This window comes from Phragmites australis, chromosome 14, assembly GCF_958298935.1.
Source record: "Phragmites australis chromosome 14, lpPhrAust1.1, whole genome shotgun sequence".
In the NCBI taxonomy this organism is placed as follows: Eukaryota; Viridiplantae; Streptophyta; class Magnoliopsida; order Poales; family Poaceae; genus Phragmites; species Phragmites australis.
Window position 1 is genome coordinate 26,073,504 of NC_084934.1, and position 23,666 is coordinate 26,097,169.

Here is a 23,666-nt window from a genome sequence, read left to right on the forward strand (position 1 = left end):
GGTTGTGCGGGCGGTAAGTAGCTAAATCCGAGCAATTTCTTGCTTAAATAGGTCGGTTACCACTAGTAGGAGCTCGCCAGTGCGGTTCATCGTCGATGCGGTCGATTTATTGTGTGATTCGCTCGGTTATCGACATGATGCGGTCGGTTTCAAATGATATGCGCTCAGTTGGTATGTGTTATGCTTGGTTAGGGTTAGTTCAAAGTGTTTAGTGTCGGTTAGGGTTCGTTTTTAGGTTGTTAGGGTTGGTTAGTGTCCGATAGCATTTGTTAGCGTCTAGTACTTAGTTTGGCTCAATGTTTACTCGTTGTTGGAATTTGTGGAGTGCTAATAGGATGATATATGTTGTTATGCAGTAATCGATAGCAGATAGAGATGTGGTGTGGCAGCACGGGGATAATTTGGCTCTTGGATTTATGTGCAATTACTGCAATAAGGAAAAGAAAGGCGATGGTGCCAAAGGTTGAAAAAACATTTAACAGGGTGTGGATCGAATGCTATATATTGTGATAGGGTACCTCCAGATGTGTATGATTACTTCAGGCGTGAGCTGGATAGGGCAAGAGATAAGAGGAATGGAAGGTCTGAAGAGAGGCTTGGGAGGCAAGAGTAAGCAAGAGTTTAGGTAGATTTGATAAACGATAATAAGAAGACGAAACAGTAACAAGTGTAGCATGTCATGGCTCAGTCTATGGAGAAGGAAGAGTTCAGAGGAGCGCAGGTGAGTCCTACGAGCATGAAGATAGTAGTGGAAGTAACAGAGGAGGCAATATGTTAAAGAGGATGTTTAGGAGGCTATCTTCAACCAGAGAGCTACCACCAAGTGTCAGGGATTATAATATTCATGTAGCAAAAGCCCTTGTGCAGCAAATGATTGACACCGGGTCATGGAATGCAAAGGGAAAGAATACAAAAGCAGCTATTGGTTTGGCATGGTCCAAATTTTTTCATACTTCAGCTATTCTTGGTAAAAGGGCGGATGGCGCATTCTTTGTGGGTGCAATGAAAGAAACACAGAAATAGGGTGAGTGATAAAGTTTGTAATGAAATTTATTGTTGTCATATTTCTTTCTTTATCACACTTCAGGAATGCCACAAGATTTGGCACAAACTATCTATTTCTTGGAAGCTTTCTACGCCGAAAGGATATGTTCATGTAATAGATGGCATCTAGTGACATGCAGCAATCTCGCTACATGAGTTCTGACATTAGGAGATACACACATGGTTGCCTATCCAGTTTAACATGGTGGGACAACCTTAAAATGGTTGTCAATTCCGTTCAACCGCTGTATCGACTCCGATTTGCTAATCAAGATAAGGTACCAACATTGAGTGAGGTGCTCCTGAGATACAACATTGTCAAACAAGAGTACGATTCGTTGTATCATAATGATAGGGATACCTTTGAAAAGTTTATGGCAGTTATCAATTGCAGAATATATGATCTAACGAATGGGACCTACTTGAATACCAGTGATACACTCTTACCAATTGCATTCTTATTGTATTGATGTTTATAGTACTAATGCTTTGATCATCAACTTGCAGCGGTTGCATTGAATCCCCGGACGCATTACACGTATGGCATGGATCCAACCTTGTTAGAAGATCGCCGGGAGGCATTCGAGAGGATGATCGATGTTAGTACTGCCGCGGAAGCACTTAATGAGGTTGAAATGTATCGAACAAAGTCTTGGTCATTCGCTGGTCCGCTCGCTTCACGAATGGCATGTGACGGCAGGACTCCACCTGGTATGAATTGCATTGACATATATAACTGTTAAATCTATTTATCTACTTTTATAAACGTTAGATCACTTTACCTACTAGCAACGCAATGATGATCTATGTTCGGTTCATCTGCACCTACACTAACGATGTTTTTCAGGCACCTAGTGTCTCAATGCGCTTCATCTAGTGGGTGTGAGAGGAACTGAAGTACATTTGCATTTATCCATATGAAAGTTCGCAATCGGTTAAGCTACAAGAAACTTCATAAGTTGGTATATTTAAACTACAACATGAGAATACAAAATAATTTAGATGCATGCATCAGGTTGACTGTTGATGATGATACATTTCAACGGCTTATAGAGCTCATATTGAACGAGGAGAACAATCCGTTGTAGGATTGGATGGAGACTGGTAGATCAAGTGTTGTCTCAAAGCTTGAGGAGGATGACACAAATAGTGACATACTCCTGCCAACTCACATGGTGACAGACATAGTGAACCCACATGATTTGCAACGTACGCTATCGCAATGGGCTGCTAAAGTGGTAAGTGACACACACGGGAAAGAGGAAGAAGCAATTTCTGCATCCAAAGAAGAGAAAGAAGATTAAGGGTAAGGGCAAAAGACAAGTTCAACGCGATGAGAGCATGGATAGTGCCTCAGAGAGCCTAACTCACCAAGAGTCTAATGATAACAGCTTAAAGATAGATAGCGGTGACGATGACGGTCAGGGAGGCAATGCTCCTCCACGCCTATCCTCTATCGTTGCTCCCGTGCAATTCACTGGTGAGAGTCATTTTACACATACTACACAGGACGAGGACCACGGTGCCCCATCTTCACAAAGACATGTCATACAGGGTGGTCATAATGGACTACAAGATAGTACGAGCTATTCCAGCAACTATGACATGAAAAGTAGTTCTGGATCGTATCCGTACGACTATCTTATCCCCGATGCTCAGTCAGAGTCTCCTATTCAGTGAGTCTATGAGTGACAAGACCCTGAGTTTTCTACTATATTGCAAGGACAATAGTCAATCACTTCTGTATGGATGGGGCAAAGTTGGATATAGTTTAAGGCAAAGTTGCTATCTACACGATCGCTAATGCTCATACACCACCGAGGAGTACAATACAACTGAATTTAATCGCCCCACTCCCCCATTAGAAGCTGGTGGTACTGAAGGTGATGATAATTTACTTTATGCGACTATTTTATCTACATATTTTGGTATTGTACTAATTTTTTACATCTTGTAGGTTGCATGTGGTGTGCATACTATGCAAACTATATTTTAAGTATCGACCATCACTTTAAGTATTGATGGATGGCAAATGTGATTGTGTTTCTAGTTTTTGTATAGATAATTTGACAAATTTATTAATTTGATGTGCTACTTACGTAATGTATGCATATATTCGGTGAAACAATTATATAGTCATGCTCGTATTGCTATTAGTATCTATTTGTTTCCTTAAAAATGTCCAAAATATAGCAAAAGTTATACCAAAATTTTTCCTCATTTTTTTACAATCCCCCCCCCCCTATGTATGATATATGCAAGGAGTAGATAGTATGATTAAATAAAACATAGTAAATCTCATACCATATTTGTTTCTATTTTTCTGACTTTTTGTTATTTTTAATGATTTTTTATTTTTCTTGAACTTCATGAAAATTTGAATAATGCGTTCGGTAACCGCCAAAATTCGATCAGTTGTTGTCAAAAACGCTCGAATTTCAACCAGTTCGTTTATCGTCAAAATCGGTCGATAAATCGTAGAAAGCACTTGGTTACCGGTCCAATTCGCTCGGTCACCAACGGTCCAATTCGGCCGGATTTTGGCACCAATTTGCAAATTTGCCTAATTGAATTTGTGTAAATTTTCACCTAATTTCAAACAATATCACAATAACCGTGATTTTTCGATAACCACGAGTTCTCAGTTTTTGTTCACCAAACGAATTTATAAACCTTGTTCACAGACGCCATCGATTGAAGGCTGACAGCAACCACGCTCCTGCAATGTAGCTTGCGAGATTAAGTGTGTTGCTACGGTGTACCAACTAAGCAAGCCTCGTGCTAGCCCGCGAGGGAGGATCGACGCGGCACGCTCGGGAGCAGCTCGGCAATCTGCAGGCGACGTTCACAGCCAATGGGAGGCTGCAACTAGGCGTACAAATGCCGGCGGCAACCGGCAAGTTTCTACCGGGGACCTTTTTTATTCTGCTCTCTATTAGCTGTTGAAATCTGAGTTAACGAAAGTATGAAACAAGGATAAAAAGAAACGCAAAATCTGGCCGGGATAATCAACTCCCGAAATGGCCCAAAACTGGTTTTCAAAACCCTGGCTGCATCACCAACAGCCCAAAATATTCAGATTTCAGAGACAAGTATGCATTAGAACTAGAAGTATCATGCATCACAAAAACAATAAAATAACCTAAAAGAAACAGCAAGCATGGATGTGTAATTCTCAACCGTTCGAAAATCAATTTATTGATACCAACCAGATGTCATAAAACCATAGAAAATACAGTGTCCCAAATGTCACCATAGGTAATGATAATCAGATATGCTACACCCAGCAATCACTGCACTTGAGTTCACTATGGCAAAAGCCAGCTCAAGCTAGATGAATGTTTCAGTAGCATTCCTTCTTGATACACGTCGTAGCATTCCTTCTTGATACACGTCGTTTTCAATTTTAGTTTTAAGATATAGTGGCTCCCTCCATTTTTCATTTCATGGCCTTCTCTAGGGAAGTTACTTGGGGCCAATGTCCTTCAGAGCGCAGATCTGCTCCTCCCCCATGGCAGACTGGACAGTCACCACGATATCTTTCCCTTCTGCGAATCCAGCCTTAATCTGAATAACCAAGCAGACATTTTGAGGAAGCATTTTGGACAATCTTATCACCCAGAAAGCGATCACTGGAGGATAATATATGTGAAAGTACATCAAGAATGCACAAAGTTAAGTGAACATGGCAGCACAACAGACGTGCAAGGAATCCCGCAACAATATTGCCAATCAACTTCTCATGTATCCACTTCACAATTGACATGCTCAAGAGCATTCAATTAGAAACACACAACATAAAACGAACAAACAGAGCAGCAACAAGGGCAGCCACGAGTGTAGAACTTATGTGTGGTATGCGGTAATTGTAAATAACCAGCCATATCAACTAAACTTAAGCTTTGCATCAATATGTCAATGTTCATGTAGTGCATGTTTGTGTACTTCTATACAACAATATGCTGTTGGATCCCTATATCAACAAAAAGAAAAGGGTATCCAGAGTAAATACGTCTTCCTCTATTTCTACAAATTCCTAATTCCCACTATCCATACAAGTACAATTCAATGAACAAGATATTCCAAAGGAAGAGTGACACAGTCACATGAATGTCTGAAATATACAAGACAACAGCCATAAAGATAGCCCATTATGGCGCAGAAAAAATAATGTCCAGATAGAATAAGTAACTAAGATCACAAATATCACCGCCAGTTGACACACTTGAAGGCAAAGAAAGAACTAACAGGACAAAGGATGCAAGAATTCCCATTGATCCAAAAGGATGGTCAGAGTGTGCAGCTATAGAACCTCTCAGAACCATGGATAATTAATATCACACATATACAAATGTAAAATAAGCAAAGACGCTAAAAGGTTGGTCAAACAAACCTGAGTCAGGAGATTATCATCAGTAGGGAGTCTAAGATCATCCTTGGTGTTTCCATTTTCAGTAAGAAGGCTCACCTGAAACAAATAAAATAAAGCGATAAATATCTAATCTAAGATACATTTAAAAAGGAGACATTATGACTGAATACTAGAACATACAAATCCATCCTCTGATATGTCAATCAGCTGATACTCAGTACGGTTCACATGTGGAACCTGAAAGAAATTGAAATAGTGAGTAAATTACTAAGTGAATCATCAACGGTGTTAGCTAAACAGACAGAAATCATAACTTACATCACAATTATGGGAGGAAGGAACAATATCTTCAAGCTTTTTACCATTGAATATGTCTATGGCAACAAAGTGGCATTTAGCATGACCATGCTTACCAGTCTTTGAGGTAGAAACCTCCACCACCTGTAGCATAGGTTTATTTAGTTGGACCGTATTCGATAAATGAACATGATGAACTTTAAAATTGCAGTGCTACTATGATGCAAATGTAAGCTCCAAACAAGGCCTGCTTAAACATACCAAACGAAGAGAAGAAAAGAAAACATAAAAGAAAGTGGGTGCTACCATCACCTTACGAGAATACAAAAACTCACTCACATAGTGCACAACAAGCTAACTCAGCCAGGAAACATTTGCCACCTTTGTCAATCCAAGTACCAAAATGGTCGATAAACATTTAGCGTCTATGGTAAGGCATGTCTCCTGAAAACCCATGCTATTGGTTTGGATCACAGTAAAGCTGACCAAAAAGAAAAAAATTGGCTAAGGAAAAACTACCATTTTGCTTTTACAGGCACAAACCTCGTAACAAATAAAAAAAGCTGAATCGTAAGTTCCCATGTTTGTCTGTGTAATAGGTAAATGTTCTTTGATGAGTTGAGTAACTAGGCATGGTCAAACTATAAACCCTGGCCCGCCCCTAAAAAATCAAGAATAATTTTGCTACGGAATTAGCTAATCATTTGAGCTGGGCCACTCATCAACCTATGCAATCCACTCAAAATATCCATTTTTCTTCGTAGAAGGCAAATCGAAATTTGACACCCAAAACCGGGAATAAGATTCGATTGAACATACCAACTCCGGAAGGCACCTTTTAACTTGCATTACATCTCTCATCAACCATCGCTCCCACCATTAACCACACTAATTCATTAATCATCGGTATCTACCGTCTAAACCCGCAAGATCCAACCCCAGACACTGGTCAACCGTTCAGATGCCACATCCCAACATAGTAATGACCACACAGCTCCAACTCGCCCGTTGAGCAACACGACGATGCGCATCTAAACTGCAATCGCACAACTGTCAAACCGAGATCGAGGCACGTAAGTATACCTTGCAGGGGCGATTCTTGATGACGATGAAGCCGTTCTTGCGGATGGTGCCGGCCTGCTGCGGGTAGGTCTTGGACGCCCCCGCGTCCGCCTTCGACTCGAAGTGGTGCTCCTCCGAGTCCGACATGGCGACCCCTGCGGAAACCCAAAGCCCCAAAACAACAAGATCGGCAAATCAGCCTCCGATTCTCCCGGATTTCAGCAAGAAAAGAAAAGGACTTCCGAAATCAAGAACTCGGGCTGCTAAATTCGGAACTAAATCTGAGCGGAGTCAAGTCAGCTTTACCTGGTTTGGATGGATCACGAGGCTGAGGAGGAAGAGAGAGATGCGGAGGCGCGGATGATAAGCGATAAGCTCGCGGCGAATCCTAGGGTTTGAGTGGATTTATAATGCTACCAGCAGGTGCACCTGCCACTCCCACCCGGGTGGAGGTGGCCTCTCTGAATGACAGTGGGCCCTGAAGACACATGGACCCGCACGTCGGTGTACTGGGTTCGGCTGTCGGTCTAAAGAGCATCTGAACCGTCGGTTTGGTCGCAGGATCGGAACACGTGTACGGCTGCGGCGGCAGGGCATCTCCTCGCGTTTGAACCACGCCACGGACGGCTGAAAGCATCTTTCTTACCCCTTTCCATACCTTTTTTCTTTGCTTTTCTCTCCCTTTCAGCGTCTCTTTTGCTGATCAGTGATAAGAAAAGTCAAGTCAAGCTCTGATTCCGATCGTGTTAGAATTCCCAGGAAAACCTCATAGGCGCACTGATAGATGATCGTTATGTTTGGGTTGCATGTGGCTAGACGACCGTGTAGGAATACATATTCCTGTAGTTTTTTATTAGTTAAATGTACATACGTTGTATACGGATAAAAAAATTCACGAGATAATATAATTAAGTTGGTGAAACTAACGCAAAATGACATCCTTCAAGAATATGCAGAAAAAAAGAAACGAAAATGGTAACTCAAGTTCAATGATTCAAGAAAATTTATAATGATGACATGTAGGAAGACATGTTCATGTTGTTTTCGATACACATGTGAAATTCCTGCCCGAGAAAATGTAACGTAAGTAAGTTGTTAGATGATACTGTCAAGTTGTGTTCATAGCAAGGGAGTGTGATTTTGCTCTTTGCTTAAGTGCATGTTACCATTATAGCTTCTTTTGGTTGGCGAGGGTGTAAGGGTGTGGGGGAATCGGGGGTGTACGAGTCTTTTTTTAAGGATCAAGAGTAGGAAATTTATAGATGAATTGATAGATCTATACCATTGTGTATATTATTGATATGTAAGAAATATTATAACAAAGAGAGTTGTGTAAAAAATAGTTTCAATTGCTTCCTCGTCCCATGTTATATTTTTGTTGCAAAATTTGCAAGATCTTATGCCATTCCTCTTATTCAATTAGGCGCATGGATCATTGTTTTACGAAAAATTGCTAATATTTGGTATACCATACATTTTCCACTTTACTGGAATATCAATAGACAACATTTTAAAGAATTTTAACCTTCGTACCTTTCTTTGCCAACTCCTCCAAGATGGCCAAGAAGCAATCACCTACGCAAACTACGATTTCTAGAGTGGCGTGATAGCGAGGTGACACCTTCATGGTAGCACCGAAGCATCCTAGCAATTATAGTGTGGTGTGGAGATGTTGAGGTCACAATTTGTAAACGTATTCGTTGGTGGTGGTGCCTCCTCCATCGATCTCCATTGACCACTAATGTCATAATATTTTTGTGCATAGAGTGAAATCTACATCTCCATGTTTGATTTCACACCTAAATTATGGCCTCATCGATCCATCACATTAGATCCATGGAGGTGAAGACATTAATGTCTCACCAATAGAGCAAGTCATAGTAGTATATGTTGACAAGCTGCTCATCGTGATGTTAGAGTAGCATGAGGAAGACTATTGTGATATGAATTTAATATTTTGCATATCATGGAAGACGGAAAATGCGCGTGACGGAGCTAGACATTATTAGTTCCTAAGCATTAGTAATTCGTCGAGGGTAAATTTTTGATAGTGATTTTAGTATGTTGAATAGTGGGTGTGTAATTTTTATTTGGGGTGTGTCTGTTGAATCTATTTGTGTATGTGCAACTCAAGAACACCGAGGATTATTCAGGTTCAGACCTCCCACAGTGTAACAGCCCTACATCCTGTGTATTTTTTTCCTGTGATCTAAGTTGGGTACAGATGATGTTCTCACGTAGCTTTCTACTTCTTCTCGGGCTCTCTTTTTCCCACACGGATCCCCTTGACAAGCCTGATACCCCTCCCTTGATATCCTTTATATATCAGAGGGAGAGAGAATTTACACGTGAGTCAAAATATAGACCTAGGTCTAGCTAGAGCTTCCCATCTAGTCTCATCATTATTAAGAGCGGACGTATCTCATTTGCTCTATGGCATTTCGGAGCATGTCCCATCGTTCCATCGCCTGCGTCATCCCGGTCGCTCGAACTGCCATGTCCCGTCCTCACGCGCCTCCTGCGCACCTGCAAAAGAAATACTGTCACGCCTGTCAGACGGACAGGTCACGGCCGCTCTACGTCGACCATGCCACGGATAACCAGAAAGAGAACCTGGGGAAGGAAAATATTCAAGTGAAAAAGCATTTATTATGACTATATTGTTTATACACATACATGTCCCACGACCAGAGGAGACTGGTCGCGGGGTTTGCTCCTGCAACTGGGAAACAGTCGCGGAGCTCGGTCGGAGAGCCTGGTTGCATGGTCGTTGGCTGATCGCGCGGTTGCTGACTGGTCGTGCAGGAGGATCATGGTTCTGGATAAAATATGCTATGCAGCACCTGCTGATATCTTACTGACGTGAGTCTGCCCGCGAGATGATCCTACTATTTTTTACACTGACAGAACCCTTTTCCATGTCATTGGATGTCTTAGGCTAGAGAAAAGGGGGAAATAAGACTACAACAAATGGTATGAAAAAGGGTAAATATTAATTTAATTATCTGTTATTGATGTAGCCGTGAGAGGAATGGATATGTAGGAAACGAAGGATGAGGCGCCTCTTCAGCGGTGGCGAGAGAGAGATTGTTTTAGAAGAGGAAGGGTACTGAGAGTGCGTAAAATTCTAGAATTAATGCCAGTGAGATATGTCCCCGAAGGAAAAAGGAAATACTATTAGAGAATTATATTCTCGTTTATTGAGTTAAGCCCTCGAACCATGCTATTGGCATGCTCTTGCCAACCATGCTATACTGACAACGACCCTCCCTACATTTTTTTTCATGAGTGACCCTCCTCCTAACTGTATGGCACAAATACCAACAGCAACCAACCTAATAAACTAAACTTAACATCCAACCAAAAGGGTACCATAATGTTAACCAGTACTGGATAGAGCGAAGACGTCTAAAGGATAATGACGTGATAACCCTTTTCGATTCACTCAAGGGTAGAAAAGCAAATATGGCTATCAAAAGACAGAATGCAACTATATTCATGGTTTTCATCTAAATTCTAAATTGTATTGCCACCTGTATCTGCACTAATAACTTTGGCATAACACTCTTGATTGACGCGAACAAAAAAAAAAAAAAACAGCTAAGACTCATCCGAGTCAAACACGTGAAGACCCCATGAATATCGAAGACCCTCCGAAATTCAGGTACAAACAATAGAAATAAATAAGAAAACTTTAAAGGGAACCAATTTAAATAAATTTTGAATTTAAATTATAATAAAGTCACGTCACCAGTATATTCTACGAATTCTATCGTGAAAACTAATAATAAAGTTGGAAGAGCCAAAATCCTGATACATGAAGTCCAGATAGAACTGCAGCGCCGAGAGCTCGATGGAGCGCAAGCTAGAATTTCACTAAACAAGAGGAGATAATCCAGAGGAGAAAAGCAGATAATGGAGATAGGATAACATATGGAGGCAGTTGATAAACAATATCGCGACCTACCATAGTCAGATTACTGTAGAGGTTTAATTTGTTCGAAGAATGAGAGAAATGAGGTAGCTAGAGATTAACGTGAGTAAGAGAAAGAAGAAAATGAAGGAAAGCCTATTTAGATGTGAGTCCTAAATCTAAGAGTGTGAAAGAGGTCAAACATAGTGTGGAAAAAAGAGTGTGAAAAGGACCAAATAATACTTCCTCCTTTTAAATAGATGATATTTAAGGATAAGTGCAATAAAACCTTACGAACTCTAATCACTAATATACACAAAAGTACTCAGATTTGTCATACGAGAACGATATTAATTGATTGGTAATGGAAAACACTTTCAAATTATTGTGTTTTCAATAACTTTGGATAACAAATACTTAGAAAAAGTAATAGTCAAATGCATATATTAGAGATTAAATCGATGTCCTAAATGACGAGTAAAAAAGAATAGAGGTAACATAAAAAAAATTATAGAGATACATTTATGACATGTCTAATAGCCCTTTTAATACTCTACCAATTCGTACCATCTTTCTATTACTTAAAAAACAATTACCTAAGATGTTGCTGGAGAAAGTATGCTTCTAATATAAAAAAATTACATTTCTATTTGAAAATCATAAAAGGTGTAATTATAAAAAATAATATTTTCTACCTTTTCATATCTCAAACAATATGCAATCAATTTTTTCACGAACCTTTACTATTTATGTTATTAAAACTTACTTGCCCGTGAAGACATAAGAGTTGATGGGCTAGTTGAAATATCTTGGTAGAATTTAGGTGACTAGTGTTTCACTAGTGGTATTTTGACAATTTACTTTTAAAAATAACACAAAGTAGGCAAGTAGCGTACGCATCACTTGTTGAATTTTCAACATTATCACTAATTGTGTTGATCATCTTCAATCATATTATCTTTATTTTATTTTTTATAAAATTTTTCTTTTCATTCACATGCTTTTTATTTTTCCTTATCTTCAACGTATTATTTTCAAAGAAATTCGTAAAAAGAAATAAGAAAATCTCATGATGAAAAAATAAGAGAGAATCTTTTATAAAAAAACTGCGAAGAAAAACGGTTATATTTCATAAAAAAAAGAAAAACTGTTGTAACCTTAATCGGAACGGGACTGTGCAAGGAAGCCGTTGGTGATGAAGTACGGGTCCGGATGAAGTTTTAACTTTTTTTTTTTTTGTTCGCGTGAGAACAGCACATAGCAAATGCCGCCCACCAACTATTTAGAACGGATCACCGCTCACCACTCGAAGCCACCACAAGAGCCGCAACATTCACGAGCCACGCCGCGTTAGCCGGGCGGCCCCACCGCTCAGTGAGTGACCCCAAACCCCACCGCCGCGCCCGGCCTCTCCTCGAGCCGTCCGTCCTGCCCCCCATGGCGCCGCCGGAGCCGGAGGTGTTCGACGTCGTCATCTTCGGGGCCTCAGGCTTCACCGGCAAGTACGTCATCCGCGAGGCCCTCAAGTTCCTGGCCCCCTCCGCATCCTCCTCCCCGCTCCGCTCGCTCGCGCTCGCCGGACGCAGCCGGGACCGCATCGCCGCCGCTCTCCGCTGGGCCGCGGCGCCGGCGCCGCCGCCGGAGTACGTGCACATCCTCGTCGCCGACTCCTCCGACCCGGCCTCCCTCATGGCGCTCGCGGCGCGGGCCCGGGTCGTGCTCTCCTGCGCGGGGCCCTTCCGCCTCCACGGCCACCCAGTGGCGGCGGCGTGCGCGGCCGCTGGCGCCGACTGCCTCGACATCTCTGGGGAGCCCGAGTTCATGGAGCGCGTCGAGGCCGACCTCCACGAGGTCGCCGCCAGGAACGGGTCGCTCATCGTCTCCGCGTGCGGGTTCGACTCGGTCCCGGCGGAGCTCGGGTTCCTGTTCCACACCAGGCAGTGGGAGGCGCCGTCCGCGCCGCTGAGCGTGGAGGCCTACGTGAACCTGGTGTCGGGCAAGCGGATCGTCGGGAACATCGGCACCTACGAGTCGGCCGTGCTCGGGGTGGCCAACGCCGGCCAGCTGCAGGCGCTGCGCCGGTCGCGGCCCAGGCGGCCGAGGCCCAATGTGAGTTACTATTAACTTCTTGCTGCATCTGAATTGATTTTCGAGTTCTGTCAAGTGTTTGTTGAACCACATGTTGCTGACAACTAGAACTATTTACATCAGGTTAGAACTTAGAATGCATTAGAGTGATGAGTTAGGATTTAGAAGGATGATTTATTTGTACTTGAGCACGCTGGAAACTTTCATGGTTCACGGACATACTGACTACAATAGTTGCTGGGCCAGATCCCAAATTCATGTCTGTTTTGCGCATTATAGGATACTATACTAGAATCTTCTATTGTTGTCCAAGTTGTGCTAAAATTGGTTGCGCTTCCCTGAAGCGCCTGTTGGGTATATTATGCCCAAAACGAGATTCGCCCACTGACTGCTTTAGCTTAGCTTCAAGGTATAGTATGCCCAAAACTACTAGTGTGCCAAGTGTTACCGATGCAGTTGGTCAGTGAAAGCTGTTCAGCTAGCAAACTTTTAGTTCTTTGGGATAATTGCATATTTTGCCATTATCCAGACAATTCACTCTCTGACACCCTATACTTTCTTGTTTAATGCGAAATTCATGCTGAATAGAAATATTTATATGTGCTGGAATGATGAATGTTGACCAACTCATAGTTCTTTTTCCGTCTGTATTTTTTTCTGTTTTTTTTTATGAATCCCCTTACCATCACCTTCATGCTGGGATGCCATTTTTTTTTGGGTATTGTTACTATTTAACAAGCATTTGCATCTTGTGTGCCAACTGCCAACTACCAAATAGCCCTTCAGCTCCTTCAGAAAATCTTCCGTACCGTCACATGTAAATGATGGTTACCATGCCTTTTGTGTGTGCACAGAATGGATTGTCATCCTGCTAGTCCACAAGGAATGGGTTATCTTATTTTTCTCAATTTGTCCATCTAATTCTTTTATAACTTCTATTTGTGGTAAATGAAGACCTTGCATTTGATGTCCTTAAATCACAGCAGATGCATGCTTTCATCTTTTAAGATGCTATCCCTATGCCCTTGTGACCTGTTATGTTTTTTGTTTTTTGAAGAAGAAAGTTTTCTTGAATGTAAAAATGCATATTTGCATAATTGTGTATTAACCTTCATTTTTCTTTTTTGTTGTCCATGATTAGACTTTTAAGAAGCACATCATTTCTTCGTACAGATCACAATAGGACTGTAGAATTTGATGGCACTTGATGTCAAAAGATTCTTTTGTGTTAAACTATATCAAGCATATGTGAAAAGGATTATTTGTTCGATATAAAATTTGGAGACAATATATAGGAGCAGAGAAGGAACTGTATACGAGCCGCAGAACAATCTGCCATCACTTGTTTGTGCTTGATGTCTGATGCCATTAATGGCCGTCGTATGTTGGCATTTGCCACTATTCTAGGGAGCCAGTTCAATTTCTTAAGCCTATGGACTCGGTTTGTTGACTTTAGCCTCATGACCTCGGTTTGTTGATTTCAACAGTACTAGTTAAATACCCGTGCGTTGCAACGGGAGCTAAAAATTTTCACAGAGATATTATAGTTGACTGAGTGTGAGGTGACGAGCTACAATGACTATCTTACACTACACAATATTCATGTTTTACAAACTAACAGTGCATCCGAGACGACGTTTAACAAACGGTTCGATAATCATAAGCAAAATAAACGGTAAACAGTACACTTGTTGATAAACTTGATGTCCACACCTTATTATGATCAAGTGCTCATATGTTTTTCCAGAAAAAAAGAGAATATTAGCATATTAAAAGGATGCAACAACAGCTGAATGATATACACTCCATATTGAACAAAAAAATATCTATTTGTTTAAATTACAATGTATGACCATAAGAGCTAAGAATGACAGCATGAGGCCAGAGATAGATTGGGACTTCCAACCGATGCTCTATCTCATCTGATGCAGATGCTATCATAGCAAAGCTTCAAAGTCCAGAAGCACCAACCCCAATAATAGATAATGCTCTCAACCCAACAAAACCAGATGACTATTCATGTTTTGTCCGTGGTGAAAGCAGAGATGAACCCTACAAAAAGAAAAATCAAACCATCCTAGTTTAATTACAATATTGTTAATCCCTACAAGCTAAAAAGGATACTCCTAATATGACTAAAATAGCTAGTTCATAGTTAATCATATAGGACGAAAGTCGTGATCTCATGGAACAACATTGTGTGGAGTAAAATCACAGGCTTAATGCTATAGCAGGAATTTGACTCATGTTAATTCAGATAAAAAGGATAAGGATATCGTTATGTTATCTTGAAATATGTTTTGGTCCTCTGTATTATCGTCTGAAAATTTTCGATTCCCGTTGTAATGCACAGGCATTTAACTATGCTTCAAGATGCATTTGAATTAAAAAAAAAGAACAAGAACGTCGTTATATTATTTTGGAATGTTTTGGAAACATTCACTCTCTTCATTCATGTATGGTTAGCCATGGTGTGGGCATGGGCTGATTTTGATGGTTAAGCAACTGACCTTCTCAGCCCCAAAGCCGTCTCCTTGCATCCCGACTGCTATAGAAAATACCAAGAAATGTGTTATCCTTGCTGGTATTTGGAATGAAAACTGGCTGCAGTAAAAAAATAAATGAAGTCAAGGATTAGGAGAAGGAAAACAATGCAGGCCATGCAAACAATTAGACAATGTCATGAAGTGAGCATAATAAAAAAAATTGTCAACAACATTATCCTTCCTAGTGCCAAAACTGAAAACTGAAAAAAAAAGTTTGATTGTACCAAAGAACCATACCAGAACAGGGCTGCTGGCTTCAAATTCAAAACATTAGGTCCTGAGGTAATCTGAACAACCAACCAGTTTTCATCACAGTTGAGCACACGAGCAAAAATATTTGACCGTGAAAAGAGCTATAACAGAAACCAACTGAAATAAAGCAAACAATCTGACCACAAGCAGCACCAGCAATGTAGGTATTGAGAAACGAACCTTACCTTCTTTCCTATCGGGCAGGTGCTTCCTGAGTTCTTTCTCTAAAACAATTACTTAGGTAAAGCTTCCTGAGTTCTTTCTCCTTTTTCTCCCTAAAACTTATGCAGTAAAAAATAAATTCAGTCAATGAACAGGAAAAGACAAACAATGTAGGCCATGCAAACAATTAGACAATGTCATGAAGTGAGAATAATTCTTTAGTGGTAAATAACCCTGCAGCTGCATATAATCGAGAGAATCCAACAGATGAACATTTGAAAGGTATCATTCACCCAATTTATACAGTAAGTAAACAAAAATTTACCTTATTTTTTTAATCTATATCTATACACGACACTAAATTCAGAAAAACAACTAACTGCAAAACAATTCTACAAGCAGTGGCCAAGAGATCGCAGTAGTACTAAATATCGAAATAGATTGTTATCTCTGAAATTATCAGGCTTACATGCCATTCAAGGATTTTTTTTACTTTGTTAGATGAATATGTGATGCAGCATGTCCTCCTAACACCTCCCAAATTGTTTTTCGCCATTGCCATTGCATCATTCGCACACCAAAGTTTTTGCGCAGACGCGTTTGCTGCATCAACTTGGCCTTTGAACTGCAGCCCTAGTGTACCAAATACTTAACTGCAATTTCTAAATGCAATCAAATACTTAATTACAAGTTTGCAGATTAGTTATATAAGTTCTGCATTTATACACTCCATCCATATTTGGTATCCTAACATAACTTCAACATATATAAGGTCTTTGTGCTTTAATTCAATACTACACTATATTTCATGATCCATCCAAATCTTATATGGAAGCATCAGGTACAAGTTCAGGCAAGATTAATACTAAATGCATGGAAATGACAGAGACGGCGGTAGGTATTATTTTTCTTTCCAAAACTGAAGGTAATTGGCTTACTGAAATGCTAAAAAAAAAATCATATGTTTATGTTTGTCACTTTTCACGTCTGCGATGCTCATTTTGATGTTGATATATACAAATATGCTAATGCTCAAGCTTATATCAATTTGAGGGCCTCAGTAAAGCCACAAACAGGATGGATGAGGTAGAATCTAGGATGAGTGTGAACCAAGCAACTATGAAGATTTTCCAGAGTTGTGACTAAGGTGAGGGTGTGAAGCGTATTCAATGTGAACTGAACAAAATATAATTCATTGCCATAAGGGAAACTAACCAATACTGTTATGTATCTTTTACTAAAAAACCATAATAGATGGCGCACAATGGTAACTACACTAAACATGTAATTTTATTTTAAAACATCAGTTGAATCATAATATATGTTCTGTTAATAGGTACCAGAACAGAACTTTACAAATTGACAAGTTTTAAAAACACCACCAGTGTAACTCGTTATCATTTAACAAAGATGGCAAAAGAAAAGGGTTTGAGGGTACAAATGTATTAGTTTTCACCTACTGGGTCAATGTGTTGCCAAAGCGCCGCCTCTCTGATAGGGTGAATCTTGGCTGTCCACAGTCCTACAGAGTATAAAGAGAATTAATTGCATCAATGCAATAGCCAACCATATACACCACAAAAAATATACCATAGATCCAGTAGAACTGAAAGATGCAATCCAATGTGAAATTGGACATAATGGATAATTTGGTGTCCTCTGAAACTCCAGTCAATCATTGTCATGAAATATATTTTGAAATTAATCAGAGATGCTCAGACAGAATCAGATAGTGGGATCAAATAGGAAATTGTCTCAACTCACCAAATCTTTTGACAGTGAAGAAATCCTCTGGCTTGATGAGAGGAGCGAACTTGGTGAAGGTGATGACCACCCTCACGGTAGGAACAACAGGGATCGCAACCTGCACGAATGGCAACAATGAAAACATAGCTGAATGCACAAGTATTATCACGTGCAACAAACTAATTCCAAAAAATTGTAGTACTGAATAAGCAAAATGATGCACCTCAGCCCACTAAGCAGCAAAAGGTGCTAGCAGACTACTATATTTCAGCAAGTGATGCTGTGTGTGCACTCCAATGGAAACCACTTCTGTAAATCATGGAGGAAACTTTAAGCACTCCATGCTGCATATGAAATCAGTTTCTACTTTCTATCACGGCTGGATAGTTATTCCTATCAGCTATCATTTATCTTACAAATTCCCTAGCATTCATCAAAACCGGAAGTTGCCTCTTTCCTTGTCTATGTACTTTGCACTATGCAGATGAGCATGTGAAGTGAGTAAATTTGCTTCAATTTTTGTCATACATGATGTCTCACATTTACTCACATCAAATTTGAAACTATCATTCTCCACAGGCTGTCCAAACCAATACACTCGATTTTGCCTAGAAGTTGTCCCAATTGTAGCAAATGAAGAATCACTGATCCATACAGTAACATTATAACCCCCTGATCAAAAGACAAGGATCTGCAAGCAGATGGGGAGTAAATAACAGATGGTACATCAATTACTCTGCCTTGTTCACAGATGCTTTGTTGAGTTCATATAAGCACATTCATTTGTGCAAGTACATTACCATTGCAAGAAATGATCCAAACACTTGCCTAAATTACCAAGGCATTATGAATCCTAGGCAAAATAGGACAACCACTGAAACTCAGAACGAAGAAATAGTACCATAATTTGTGTTCTTAAGTGAGCAGGAGAGCGGACTTAGCGTTGTTACCTTCACCAGGAACGTCCCTGCTGGGAACTTGATGGTGAGCAGCACGCGGCTCGCAAGGATGTCCAGCAGCGGCAAGAACTCGTCGACGCTCAGCGGGAAGTCCTCTGTGAGCCACACCATCGGCCGCAGCGTCTTCACCGTCTCCTCCTCCTTCCACTTGGCTCCCCCTGTAGTCGCCATGTGCCGGCCAAAAATGCCATCCTCGCCGCACCCCACCGACGCACACGCCGGCAGCCGTTGCGGCACGTTCACGCTGTTCCTCCGCCTCTGCGGTGTCCCAAAGTGCGAGGGCGGGCCCGCCACGCTGCGTCGGCCAGGCACGTAGCAGCTGCGTCGCGCCGCTGGTGGCGGGATGTTGGCGACCAAGAAGTCGTTGTCCTCGTCGCCATCCCGGATCTCCAGCGGCAGGAACTCATCTTCGTCGTCGCCCTCGTCTCCTGCAAGCTCAAAGGTGAAATCTTTACGCCCGATACTCGCGGCTTTGAGGGTGCGGAAAGAGAAGACGACGTTGTGGACGTCGAACACCCGCGCCTTCCACTCCCCAACGTTCTCCGTCTTCTCCTTCTGCAGCCACGTGGTTCTTGGCACGAGCCTCGCAAAGGTGATGTTGAGCCCCGGCCGGTAAGCGGCCGCGTCTGAGGTAGCGGCGTCCTCGTCGCCGGAGGCCGTGGACACCTCGAACGCGTCGTGTACCTCGCGCCGGCCGTAGTGGAGCACGAGTAGCGAGCCCGGGGGGAGGCGACGGCCGCTGGCGCTGGCCTCCTCACCGAAGAAGAGGAAGGAGTGGTCAGCGCGGCGGATGCAGAGGCCATCGAATCCGGCGAGCGTGGTGTCCGTGTGCAGGTCCGCACCGCGCTTCCAAATGCGGTAGGTGCCTGAGGGCGCGGCGCGCGAGAGGAGCGGCACGACGGAGCTCTCGAAGTGGAAGTCCACCTCGAGGTAGAAGTCCTGGACCCGGCGGAGCGCGGCGGAGAGCGAGGGCGCCCTGGGCCGGAGCTTGGCCTAGGTGGTGAGGTGGTGGGCACGGAGGAGGCAGGTGGCGATGTCCCTGCACCCGAGGTAGAGCGCCTCTTGGAGGGGGGGATCTAGAGAGCGGCGGCGAGGGGGATCTAGAGAACAGCGTTGAGGGGGGATCTGGAGGTGGCGGAGGAGCTGCAGGGGAGGGGATCGAGCGGTGTGGGCGGAGGCACAGAGGAGCGGAAGGGTAGAGGCGCCCGGGAGGGAGGAGGCCCACACACGGGCGAGCGGAGGGTGTGCAGGCGGACGCAGAGGGGCAGGAGGCGGCTGGCGATGGAGCGGGCGGCGGGATGAGGCGGAGGAGCGGAATTAGCGGGATTTATTGGGAAGGCAAGGAGAGGGAGCGGAACGCTGGTGGGGGAGCGCGGTGAGGATGGGGGCGGGTAGGAATCACAGAGGAATCTGGTGAAGGCAGGGGAATATTCTTGACAGACCATACATGTCTTACGTTCTTTTTAAGTAGGAGAGATGATAATGTTCCATGATCAATAACCACCATGCACATATATCCTAAAAAGTAAAGAGGGAACGTGAAAGCTATTACAGCCGTGTTTTAGAATATTCTTTAGTAACTCCAAACTTCAAATATAATAAAAGGTAGAGAGAGACGATGCTTAATTAAAGTATACGAGCCGCAGAACAATCTGCCATCACTTGTTTGTGCTTGATGTCTGATGCCATTAATGGCCGTCGTATGTTGGCATTTGCCACTATTCTAGGGAGCCAGTTCAATTTCTTAAGCCTATGGACTCGGTTTGTTGACTTTAGCCTCATGACCTCGGTTTGTTGATTTCAACAGTATGACAATGTTCCATGATCAATAACTACCATGCACATATATCCTAAAAAGTAAAGAGGGAACGTGAAAGCTATTACAGCCGTGTTTTAGAATATTCTTTAGTAACTCCAAACTTCAAATATAATAGAAGGTAGAGAGAGACGATGCTTAATTAAAGTATACGAGCCGCAGAACAATCTGCCATCACTTGTTTGTGCTTGATGTCTGATGCCATTAATGGCCATCGTATGTTGGCATTTGCCACTATTCTAGGGAGCCAGTTCAATTTCTTAAGCCTATGGACTCGGTTTGTTGACTTTAGCCTCATGACCTCGGTTTGTTGATTTCAACAGTATGACAATGTTCCATGAGCAATAACCACCATGCACATATATCCTAAAAAGTAAAGAGGGAACGTGAAAGCTATTACAGCCGTGTTTTAGAATATTCTTTAGTAACTCCAAACTTCAAATATAATAAAAGGTAGAGAGAGACGATGCTTAATTAAAGTATACGAGCCGCAGAACAATCTGCCATCACTTGTTTGTGCTTGATGTCTGATGCCATTAATGGCCGTCGTATGTTGGCATTTGCCACTATTCTAGGGAGCCAGTTCAATTTCTTAAGCCTATGGACTCGGTTTGTTGACTTTAGCCTCATGACCTCGGTTTGTTGATTTCAACAGTATGACAATGTTCCATGATCAATAACCACCATGCACATATATCCTAAAAACTAAAGAGGAAACGTGAAAGCTATTACAGCCGTGTTTTAGAATATTCTTTAGTAACTCCAAACTTCAAATATAATAAAAGGTAGAGAGAGACGATGCTTAATTAAAGTAAAGCAAATTAGATGAATTCGTCAATGCCATCATCAGAATTCTGAATAAATATCCCAGTTGATATTACAAAGGATCTGATTGATACTACAACTTAGGCATTGAGTTTTTACGTATTGTTACTGTAGATCAGGCATGTTCTGTTACCATCTTAATTTCTTGATTAAAATTTCATGGTATATGCAATCTTGAATGTTTTCTTTTTGCAGTACAATGATCGACACGTCCATTGAAAACTTTTAGTGAATGTATTCATTGCACGAAATGGTCTATTTGTGAAACAATGACAGAGATCAAATAATGTTTTCTGGATAAAATCTTGATTGATGTTTCTTCCTTTATGCAGATTCCAGGCCATCCACCTCCCAAAGGTTCACTGATAGAGCGTGGCTCTGGCAATGCTCTGGGAATGTGGGCTATGAAGTTGCCTTCTGCTGACACAGTGGTCGTGAAGAGAACTCTATCAATCGTGACTGAGCATCCCGAGGGCCTTCCTGGGGCTGAAGAAAGCCCAGATTACACCGAGCATAGGAAGACCTTCTGGTCTTCAGTTAAACCTGCCCATTTCGGTGTGAAGATCGCCGCCAGCTCCTTGATGATCCTCGTGCGCTTCCTGTTTACTGGATTGTTCATCGGCCTGCTGGGGAACTTCTCCTTTGGTCGGTCTCTTCTGGTAAAATACCCCGAGTTCTTCTCCCTCGGGCTGTTTAGAAAGACCGGGCCAACAGAGGAAGAGGTCAAGAGCGCCTCGTTCAAGATGTGGTTCGTCGGGCGCGGCTTCAGCGACGCAGCCCATGCATCGGAGCGCGGAAGCAAGCCGGACAAAGAGGTCATCACAAGAGTTTCGGGGCCTGAGATTGGGTATGTTACAACTCCGATCGTCCTGGTTCAGTGCGCCCTGGTCCTGCTGAGCCAGCGTGGCAACCTGCCGAAAGGAGGGGTGTACACGCCGGGCGCCGTTTTCGGGCCTACCGATCTCCAGCGGCGCCTCCAGGAGAACGGGCTGTCGTTCGATGTTCTGGTAACGAGGACCTTTCGCTCAGATTGATGGGCTCGATTTGGTAGAGAAAGAGGTGGGCGAAGGATGCAACCTGGGGAATAAGAAGCGATCAGTGGCTACTCATTGTGAGTGTGGTAGAGTCTGATGGAGTTTTAGTAGTACTATATTCTGAAGAACCTAGCCTCGTATTCATGTGCTGTGTTTGTGTGACAGTAGGAAGACGGTGTGCTGTATATGGGTTCCACTGTATAATGCCATACTTGGCGTGCTACTACGTAAAAAGAAGGATGTTAGTACCTACTACGTGAGCTCCAATATCCAAATTGGTTAAGCCTGATGTTGTGCTGTTTATATTGCACTGCCTCACTCTATGAGGCTTTCGTCTACACTCTATTGTGCATAGCCACGGAAGAAGAGGATGAAAAATCCTGAAGCCGGCGCACAAGTGGCGCAGAGCACAGCTGCACAGGTAGCATGCGCACGGAGCTAGCATGGAGCCGCTAGCTCGTCGACCGAACTGAAGCGTTCGCGCGTGGAGTGCAGTGCAGACACGCCAACTCTGGCTGGCGTCTACACGGCTCCGGCCAGGCAGACACTCAGTCTAGCGACCGACGGATCGATCGATGAATCCCTCTACCGCGGGTGCGTGGATCAGAAACGAACACGTAGCGTGGACTCTGGAGTGCTCTGCTGCGGTGCTGCCCCTGCCCGTAACTTGTGTTGCTCACTTGCTCTGCCTCTTGTACTGCGGCAAGTGTCTCAGGCTTTTCTCCCCGTTTTGACAGAGTCTGTACTCTGTAGGCTGGTACAGGTAGCTAGGAAGGGGCGTGCAAGTAGAGGCTGCCATGAGATGGCCTGACACGGTGACACTGGCATCCCTCGATCTCGCCTCGCGCAGCACAGCAACTCGTTTGACTATTTGTGCTCAAAGGCACCCCTCGATGTCGCTGCAAGAAAGAACATGGCGCCCGGACATTGCACCGCGCTGAGCAAAGGCAAACAGCCCGCGACGCCAACCTGCGAGCTCCTTGGCCTCCCCTGACCCAGCTCCGCCTGCGCCATGGCTCGGCGGAAGCATTCGTCCGGTGACGGGGGGCGAGTCGGGTTTGAGCAGCGCCTGGGCATCGACGACTGCGACACGCGGATGGTACGTACGCACGTCGTCTGTTCTAAGCAAGCTAACTTGCCGCGCTCGTGCGCTTTGCATCTGCTGTTCATCGCCGGCAGCGCTGATAACAGTTGTTCCCCGCATGCAGGTGCTGCGTGGTGATCTTTCGAGGCATCTCCGTCCCCACGCTGGGTCCTTGGTGGGCACTCGAGCTCCACGACGGGCGGCGCTGCCAGGTACGTGTCTACACGAGGGAGGACGGGGCGGCGGCGCTCGGAGCCGGATGGTCCGTAATATCTGATGACCTCGGCGGCGGATAGGTTCCGCGTCAGATTATACGGCAGCGAACACCTCTATCGCGAGCCCAGTCCTGATGACAGAAACACCCGAGTTCCAAGGTGCGCCCAACCCACGCACCCACATCGTAGCAAAGTCTGAGCCTTTTGCTGAGGTTTTTTATTGCCTTGAAAACGGATACAATTTCTGAGTT

At 43.2% G+C, this 23,666-nt stretch overlaps 2 protein-coding genes and 1 long non-coding RNA gene across 3 annotated transcripts; 1 reads left to right on the top strand and 2 right to left on the bottom strand.

The window, feature by feature from the left end:
- Positions 1-4,211: 4,211 nt before the first annotated feature.
- On the bottom strand, positions 4,212-7,226 carry LOC133890649 (eukaryotic translation initiation factor 5A). The gene is made up of 6 exons (XM_062331120.1): positions 7,082-7,226; positions 6,797-6,930; positions 5,735-5,857; positions 5,597-5,653; positions 5,438-5,512; positions 4,212-4,611 (listed from the first exon to the last, which is right to left on the bottom strand). Exons 2-6 carry the CDS (start codon positions 6,920-6,922, stop codon positions 4,510-4,512), a joined length of 483 nt encoding a protein of 160 aa, XP_062187104.1. The 5' UTR covers positions 6,923-6,930; positions 7,082-7,226; the 3' UTR covers positions 4,212-4,509.
- A 4,742-nt stretch (positions 7,227-11,968) lies between these two features.
- LOC133890473 (probable mitochondrial saccharopine dehydrogenase-like oxidoreductase At5g39410) lies at positions 11,969-22,368 on the top strand. Its single transcript, XM_062330852.1, has 2 exons — positions 11,969-12,797; positions 21,415-22,368. The coding sequence occupies exons 1-2, from the start codon at positions 12,126-12,128 to the stop codon at positions 22,114-22,116; spliced, it is 1,374 nt and encodes a 457-aa protein (XP_062186836.1). The 5' UTR covers positions 11,969-12,125; the 3' UTR covers positions 22,117-22,368.
- Positions 15,225-17,186, bottom strand: LOC133890474 (uncharacterized). Its single transcript, XR_009904043.1, has 3 exons — positions 15,755-17,186; positions 15,560-15,609; positions 15,225-15,380 (listed from the first exon to the last, which is right to left on the bottom strand). It is a non-coding gene; the product is annotated as an uncharacterized LOC133890474 (long non-coding RNA).
- Positions 22,369-23,666: the final 1,298 nt, after the last annotated feature.

Excerpts from the sequence above, each read along its gene's own strand:
- LOC133890649 (XM_062331120.1), bottom strand. The coding sequence starts at position 6,922 with ATGTCGGACTCGGAGGAGCACCACTTCGAGTCGAAGGCGGACGCGGGG. Across the intron at positions 5,858-6,796 it reads TCAAGAATCGCCCCTGCAAG|GTGGTGGAGGTTTCTACCTC; the intron begins GTATACTTACGT and ends CCTATGCTACAG. Across the intron at positions 5,654-5,734 it reads CTTCCTCCCATAATTGTGAT|GTTCCACATGTGAACCGTAC; the intron begins GTAAGTTATGAT and ends AATTTCTTTCAG.
- LOC133890473 (XM_062330852.1), top strand. The coding sequence starts at position 12,126 with ATGGCGCCGCCGGAGCCGGAGGTGTTCGACGTCGTCATCTTCGGGGCC. Across the intron at positions 12,798-21,414 it reads CCAGGCGGCCGAGGCCCAAT|ATTCCAGGCCATCCACCTCC; the intron begins GTGAGTTACTAT and ends TCCTTTATGCAG.